This window comes from Musa acuminata, chromosome BXJ3-5 (genome assembly GCF_036884655.1).
Source record: "Musa acuminata AAA Group cultivar baxijiao chromosome BXJ3-5, Cavendish_Baxijiao_AAA, whole genome shotgun sequence".
Lineage (NCBI taxonomy): Eukaryota > Viridiplantae > Streptophyta > Magnoliopsida > Zingiberales > Musaceae > Musa > Musa acuminata.
This window is the reverse complement of record NC_088353.1, coordinates 35,732,957-35,741,824: the sequence shown is the minus strand read 5'-3', so window position 1 is coordinate 35,741,824 and position 8,868 is coordinate 35,732,957. Positions and strand designations below refer to the sequence as shown.

General features: G+C 36.9%; 1 protein-coding gene across 1 annotated transcript; it reads right to left on the bottom strand.

The window, feature by feature from the left end:
* Positions 1–1,719: 1,719 nt before the first annotated feature.
* LOC103985822 (protein G1-like5) lies at positions 1,720–3,226 on the bottom strand. Its single transcript, XM_009403667.3, has 3 exons — positions 3,019–3,226; positions 2,866–2,932; positions 1,720–2,609 (listed from the first exon to the last, which is right to left on the bottom strand). Exon 3 carries the CDS (start codon positions 2,536–2,538, stop codon positions 1,951–1,953), a length of 588 nt encoding a protein of 195 aa, XP_009401942.2. The 5' UTR covers positions 2,539–2,609; positions 2,866–2,932; positions 3,019–3,226; the 3' UTR covers positions 1,720–1,950.
* Between the last annotated feature and the right edge of the window lie 5,642 nt (positions 3,227–8,868).

Genomic DNA, 8,868 nt, shown 5'->3' with positions numbered 1-8,868 from the left:
TCTTGATGAATATTAGGTTGTAAATCTTGATAATGCTACTTCTTTTAGCTAATTTTCTTTGTAGCATTTTTGATCCACTGCTTCACCTCTACCTTAACAGATATGTTTTACTATTAACAAGTTTCTTTCTCTTCCAATTTGATCGATTTCACATTTATCAGTTTTTGTAGAACAAAAGCATAATCAATATCTCATTAGACTTCAATTTTCTTCTTACTTGAAGAAATTGATGAGATAAAAGTAAAAAAGAACAAAAAAATTACGATGATAATAGTAGCATCAACAATAACGAAACCAATAAAAAGGAACCAAAATAAGATTCATCCTATTCTTACAGCAGCAAGCTGCATCATGTACAAGAAGCAAAAGAGGTGTAGCCTCAGATATAGTTTGTGGTGTAGGATATGAATGCCAAACAAATCATCACATTCCTATGTGAATCTACTCTTGACTGGTGCAGACCACACTAGTGTGAATCAACACTTACTAACTGTATAAGAAATTTCAATGAGAATCATATTCAAGCAATTAACTTTATTGGCAGACATATTTTCGATTGTCCCATGAGTCTATGAGCAACTTGATATCATACAGTGATTATGTTTAGCCAGAGAATATGCGAGACAAAGTAGCATTGTGTTGTAATGCTATGATCTATATATATATATAACACATTAATGCCTACATGGGAGATAAGGTTATTCCAGTTAAACTAATTAGTGAGGAGTAATCTCCAAATAAACATGCAAAATAAACCATCAATCATCATACATAGGAACATGCATTGGAAGTTTGGAAAACCATCACCCACTGGTCTTATCATAAATCATATCCACCATTCACTTCCCAAAAATGCCTGTCTCCATATGCTTACATGTTGTTATTAACTTCACTTACCTTGATTCAATGAATAGTGCATCTTTTGTCTTGTAGTATAGTTGTAATATATAATCATATGGATATGTGCACTATGTCTCAATGATTTCTCATATTTGCATGCTTTGAAACTTATTTTTTTTTACACCAACAACAAAAATCTATCATCAAATCAAATGTCTACAGACATTTTTTCTATCCTGTGATAAGAAATTTAGAGAAAAAAAAAACATAATTCAGTAGTTTCAGAAGAAAAATATTTTCCCTGTAAGTGTATGTAACCTTAGAATCCATAAAACTAGCAAGCAAAGTCTACATGTCCCTTGTTACATTTGCAAGACACCACCAATGGTAACTTAATTTGCTTGTGAGTGCACCACTTAGTTAAGGAGTCCATGGCAAATTACTGAGAAGCAAAATGCTGAATTGCATGAAAACATTATCTAACAAAGTCAATCAACTTCATCTTCGATATCTATATAAAGAGAAAAAAAATAGAGGGAGAGAGAGAGAGAGAGAGTGAGATTGACAGATCAGGAAGAGCAGTAGCTTCTGATCTGCAACAAGAATCTAAGTCTCAGCTCATAGCTCTCATCACTCAGCTCCAGACCAGAGCAAGTCGTACTGACGTCCTTTTCCTTGTTGCTTACTGTTAGTAGATAAATGGATCTCGGTTGTGCAGGCCGAGAGAAGAGAGCAGAGATCTCGAGTACAGTACCGAAGCAACGAGCGAGCTCCAAACTCCAAGTACAGTACTCGCCTCCTTGCCTTAGGATTGTTAGCCACACTAATGATAACACCGCGCTTCTTTCCACAAAACTGAGGCAAGTAATGGCGAGGGGATGTTTCATGGAATAGTGACATAAATATAGCAATATGATGTTCCAAGGTTCAATCAGAACAGGGAAAGAGAAAGCAACATGAACTGATGATACTGATACTAATGGCTTGAAGAGAACAAAAGGCTAACACACGGATATAGCTAATACTCTCATCATATATGGATTTGGAGCTCATCTGTAGATTGGAAGAGAGAAAGGCTCGGAGGCGTATCTGCTAAGCTCCTGGTCGGTGTTATGCCGCAGCAGGTGGCGGCGGAGGGTGTTGCTGGTGCTGCGGGGGCTTCTTGCGCTTCTTCTTCTCGTAGCTGACGCCGCGGGCTTTGGACTGAGTATCGCGGACTTCACGGAGGTAGAGGCGGACGGCGCGAGCGCCGAACGGGTTGGACTCGGGCTTGCCTCCGTTCTCTTCGTAGGCGGCGCGAAGGCGGCCGATGAGGGCGTCGAGGCTGCCCCAGGCTTGGCGGAGGGGGCAGGGGCAAGGAGCCGGGGGGTTGGGGTGGCCGAAGAAGGGACACATCTGGGTGTGCACCTTGGTCTTGCCGAATTGGTCGAGGTAGCGGAGGAACTCGAGCACATGGGCGCCGCTGCACCGCGCGAGCGACAGCGGGGGTCGGTGATTCTTGAGGTACTGCCCGAAGGTGTTCCAGTCGCGGCGCTTCTGTGACTCGTAGCGGCTCAACGACGGTGATGAGGAGGAGGAGGAGGAGGAGGGCGCTCCTGTGGAGGTGGCGGTGGAGGAGGACGCAACCTGCTGGGGGCTGCTGTTAAGGCCGCCGCTGTTGTCGGAGTGGGGGCTATCTGGGTTAGGTACGAAGTCCATCAAAGACCGATCAAACGACCTCTCTCTCCTTGATTTGCTTGCTGCTGTTACCTTGTCTACTATTCTTGCGCCTACACAGAAGGTTAGAAGAAGACGATGATGATGATGAGGATGTCAAAGTGACAAAGAAGCATGCATCTGTAAGGAAGATAAATCAGTAGCTTTGAATGGTCTTATGGTCACGCTGATTACTTTGGATGGAGCGGAGAACGTTTCTACAAAGCCATGACAAAGCTTGAAGGAGAGAGAAAGAGCAAGGCAGGTGGATATATATACAGAGAGAGAGAGAGAGAGAGATGGAGTTCAGTTTATGTATGGAATGGTTACCTTTAGGGCTGCAGCTGATCTGTTGTCAGAAGCGAGGAAGGGTTGGAACACTCAACAAGCAGAGGTCCTGACAGATTTAAGTAGATCACAGGTTAGTAGAAAAGAGAAGGTGAGGGAGATCAAAAGAAGAAGAGAGAAAGGTGGAAGCCTCACTGGTTTGATTCCTCACACCCCCTGGTGGTAGGTGAAAAGATTCCGAGAGAGAGAGAGTAAGCGAGAGAGTGAAAGAGAAAGAATTTAGGGGGATTACATGCTTCTGAGTGCAGAGAGAAAGCTCCCTAGCTGTGGAGATGTTGTTTGGTCTAAAAGGGGAGGATGATCCTGGTTTTCTGGTGTTGCACAAGTGAAACAAGAGAGAGAGAGAGAGAGAGAGAGAGAGAGAGAGAAAAGGGTTTTTATCTTGTGTGAAGGGAGACAAGGAGACAGTGGGATGAAATGTGATGTGACATGATTAAAAAAAAAAAATCTAAGTTGAGTGAGGAGGTGACTATTTATAGCAGCAGAATTAAATCAAAAGGAATAAGGTTTTCTTTCTTATTATTAATCATGTTTTTTTCTACTCAATATAGTTTATTACAAATCTACAATCTTTTTTGTTAATGAGGGAAGGATAAATAAAGCTGATGCCTGCCTAACTCTTGAGAACAACCATTTCCTCTTTGAAGTTGGGTATATTATTTTTGTTCATAGCCATTGAGCTCTAATAAAATTAATATCATTGATCAAATAAAAAAAATAATCTTAATGTTATTAATTATAATTGACCAACCACCGTGTATTTACTGTCAACTCTTTTCCATTGATGTGCCAAACTCCAAAACAAAGAGCACTGTGTCAGGAAGTTGATGATCAGTATAAGACTTTCTCCATCATCCGTATATTTATACAATATACAAATCTACATTATGTACATATAAAAAATGAAATAATGAAGGCACTTGTCACATATAAACCTCAGTGTATCAAACAGGATAGTTCCAAGAACAGTGCACAAGGTAAAATGAGCTACTAAGATCTGTCTTAGAGGCTAACTGAGGTTTCAGCAATATTTTTTCTGTGATTTATTATTTCCTCTGCATATGCATATAAAAAAAACTCAGGTAAATATTTTTTGCTGAATATAAATAGGGTTTAGGTCATTATGTGTAATGCCAGTTGCAATGTATTGGTGAGACGACCTTAATAATAATTTAGTAAATCATAGAAATGTTGTTCTTGTGACGGATCGAATCATCGAATCGATGGTACACTAAGTTGTAGTGCTCGATATCATAAAAAATAATAAATATAATCCGATATTAATTTACGCGCCGACAGGTCATCTTGATTGGTGGCATGTATTGGATTTATCAGTAATTTAAAACTTCAGAGTTTGATTTGATGATAGACTTGAGAATTAAGTATATTAATTTTGCTGAACAATGTGTTGCCATTGATCATAATAATGTCTAGGAAATAATGGAACACCATAATGAATGGTTAACATGAGAGCTGATCAAGTTCCCATAAAGCAAGTTTTGGAAGAATGAACCATTTGTTTTTTGTCTTTTGGATTGCTTTAGTGTTACTTTATCTACTCCATTCCAAGGGTGAATTATGACTTGTATGAAATGCATTTTTATTGTTTGTGTAGCTGCCTGTTTCCACAGTGTTATTGAAGCATTGAATGATGTGGCAGTGCCAAACAACTTGTCATAATTTGATTCTTTTCATATAATCAATCCTCTTAGGATGGTATTAAATCCACTAAGCTATTAGGTTGGATATGAATCTTCAACCTACAATAACATATCAAACTCAAAAACTTAGAGAAGACCATAATGAATTGGCTTGAGAATTGCCACTTGCTTTTAAATTCATGGCATCAAAGTTTTCTATTACTACTTTTATGATGAGAACTAGTAGGCTTAACATACTGACAGCCAGCATGAATACAAAAATTTTGAAAGAGAGTTGCAGATGCTGATTGAATTAATAAAAGCCAATAGTAAAATCCAAGGTATATAATTAGTGAACTCACAGTACTAGGAAAGCAATGCAAACAATGATTATTTAGTCTCTTTACCCTGCAAAGGGTGGCCCTTCTACAACCTGTCTTAGCTTTCTCATGGATTTCCACATACATTTCAGAATATTTCAGAATGTAACTCTTTTAAGAATGATCTTGCATCAATCTAGATTAATTAGTAAACTCAGGGTACCAGGAAAGCAATGCAAACAAATATTATTTAGTCTCTCTGCCCTGCAAAAGGTGGCCCTTCTACAACCCTTGTCTTAGCTTTCTCATGGGTTTCCACATACAATTCAGAATCTTTCAGAATGCAACTCTTAAGGAAGATCTTACATCAATCTTTATTAATTAGTAACCAACAAAGAGCATGAGACTTCTGATAGGTTGGAGACATAAATAAGTTCAAGAAAGTACAAGGAATGCACCTAAATTAAGGATTCAATTGATGAGAAGACAAGCTCTTTATGCTTTTTGAAAGAGAACAGAAGGAACATACTGTAAACTCTCCTCCCATAGAAAATGGTAGGCAGTGAGCCATCAGAGGTGAACAAGCCTAGTTTTCCTTGTTGAACATCTTTTCCCAGACAAAAGCAGGGTTTAGGACACCTTCATGCCTCAAAGTTAACAAAAATGTTGAGGTTATGATACCAAGGGACACATAAAGAGGGAATTTATCCTGGCAATTCCAGAGTCCTGAACAAGGGTCTTGCTCGGAAAGTAGTAACGCTGCCATGGGAACTGTGACAATGGACCATTGAAACAGGCAGATGAGATAAATATTCAAGACCAGAAAGAATCTGTAAACAATATCATGACAAGTTCAGTGTAAATAATTATATCTAACAATTGTTGAAGTACTGCAACACAATAAACAATAACTTTAAAATGCATTGCACGTGCCAGGTACTAGATAATAAAGCTAGAGAATGAGAAGCATGTTGATTTTTGAATGAAGTGTACAACTGAGAATGGCCCCAAGTCTGAATCAAAGTCTGCTAAGCGCTACAGCGGCTGTTCGGTAGCCATCCATTAATAAATCAGACTTCAGATTAATTCTTTCCTATTCTTTAATATCTTTTTTCAAAATTGCAGAAGGTTTGGCCAAGTTTTACAGAAAGGATTGATATGATCAAAAGATATAGAATGCTACAAAGCCAGGTCACTACAATGTAGAGATATAGAATGCTCATTCTTGTTCAGTGTCTAATGTCACCTCAGCAAGCAAGGAAATTAAGGTACGATGCTTGTAAAGAGGTTCTCACCAAACAAACTCCATTAAATAAATGCTTCGTTAAAAGCAGTATAAATCTTGCAGTTGTACTCTACTTGAACCTCATAGTGTCGTTTTATGACAAGTTTGCAATTGTGCTTGTGCAAAACTTCTTGTTCAAATCCTTCTTGCAATGCCAATGTACCATGTAAATGAAATGTCAAAATTATGTGGCGTTGAGAATGGAATGACAGGCTATCAAACATAGTAACAAATTAAAGTTTAAATCAATCACAGATTACAAAACAAGGGATGACCAACAAAGAAACATGAAGAAATCTTGGACAAGGTGTATTAATGTGAAATCTGACATGTGGTCAAGTTGTTCATAGATGTGGCATTCAACAATTCATATCACTTTCGAAATGAAATACCTTTTTCTTTAAATCATCATCATGTACATCGTGATATGCAGAAGCTACTTTCCAAACTATTGTTCTGTATTTGGAATTCTGGTGAGAGTCAATAAATCATCAGAAATTAGCAAAATACATGTAATACTTATCAAGTTAATGATTGAACCCGTGTTCGAAGTGCAGGAAAATAGTAGCAGAAGAAATCTCCCATAGTCACATCATTGGTCGATTATTCCTAAAAATTAACCATGGTTTTCATCAATAAAATGTACAAAATAAAAAATATCATCTGAGTTCTTATATATGCATCAATCATGTACCAGAAAAAATTTACATTAAAAAAAATGAAAAATTTAACCAGCTTCATCACCAAATTTAGGTTCCTGCACTAATAAGGTCATATATAATATCTATGTATTTTGTCCATCTTCTCCGGAGAATCCAGAAATAGCAACCAGAAAAGGAGTCACCAGGCTGATGAAACATTACATGGTTATATAACTCTCAACAAAGAAGCCTTGTCATCCTGGACATCGGTCTGATATCAATCTTCTAAGTTAGCCTGACTTCCAAGATAAAACAAATTTAGGCAAAAAAGGAATAATTACCTAGAGCTAAGTCCGTTGGTGGATAGGAAAACCTATCATTTCAGTTTTAAATAAAATCTCATGCATCCAAAGAAACTACCTTAGACATGAGAATTCATAAGAAAAAATGCAGAAAGACGAGTTTTCCTATGGCGGCAATATTCATCTAGCAGACAAATAAGACAAAAAGTTCCTACCATTAAACAGGCTGCCATCGTTCTTGGAATTACAGCTGAATATTGAAGTTGTTTGTTTTAATTGGGGTAATGATTGCACATAGTCATGGAAGTTTCACAATATCAACCAACACCATCAGTACAATCAGCATAACCTACACAGTTAAGTATAGATGCAGATTTTGGCTTTCGTCCTTGCAAACCAAAGATGTTAATGATCATTTGTAAGTGTTTGCCTAGTAATGTCAAATTTCATGCAACAGATCATGTTTATTAAATAATACTGATGGTGAGTGAAAAACCAGCATTGAATAGATTTCAGGGGAAGAACAAAAATACTGAAAGTTTCTTAAATCAGAAGATCTACATGTAGGCAAAATCAAATGTCACCTGAAATTCTCTTTACCTAGAAGACTGTGTTTTATGAGTTCACATTGGTAAAAAGAGTTTCCAATGTTGACAATTTTAAGAGTCCATAAGCCCATGAAATCATAAATTAATTTCCACATGCTATGAAGTTTCTTTTCTTTCAAAAATGCAACCAAGCGCAGAAAATCTTAGAACAAAAAAGAAAGTACTGTTTGTTTTATATGTACCAGAGATTTCTTTCTTCCCCATATTACTATAAGGACACCTGAATCCTAAAAGGTATGAAATAGGAACATTTAACTTGGCACAAACATGGAGAAAATTTTGGTCAAAACCTGAATGTTGAGAGTTGAGAAAAAAATGTGGTTAAACCAAGACCATGAACAAAATAGATAAAATAGAAAGGACAGAAAATTTACTAAATTGTCAGCATAGCAAAAAATTAACAACTTTGAAGAGAACCAAGAACTAATAAACACTATAATTACTAGAAATATTATCAGATCAAATTAGATGTCAAAAGAAAAAATCTGCATACTTTTTATAAAGCGATGAGATTCATAAGAGATATCATTTTCGAGTAGGAAAAATAATCATTAAGATTCACAAGAACTAGCATAATATAATACACATGACAATTACTCCAAAATTCAAGCTGGATCGAATCATGTAATACCATTTAAACATGATGACCTTGTACTTCAGATGCTAAAACACGACCTAGGAATGAATGTGGAACACAACAATAAAGATATAGCTTTAAAAGTGGATTGGAGAATCAAAAAGATGTACATTTTTTGTTGTATTTGATGCCGACACTATACAAAATGATATCTGCATAATGACTCGCAAATAAATGCTCCTCTCAAATCTCACTTACTAGGAGGTCAGCAACTTGGAAATTAGTGTCAGACACTGAGGAAAAACTTAAAAAAGACCAGAACTCCAAGCTCATTGAGAGAAATCATGCTATAGAAAAAGAAGAAAGGGTCCATCTTCCAGAACCAACATAGTCCCTGGACCTATCAACTTTAAATAATAAAGAGTTTGTACAAGAGTACATAAACAGATTAAAATCATATACGAATAGGCTTACGTAATGCTGATCAAGAAAGCTGCAACATCATCAATTCGTTTGAGCATATTTAGGAAGGAAATACCACAAGTGTTTGCTATGAGAACGCATATAACACATGGCAGAATATGTAAATCTGTCAACATATTTGAAGACATT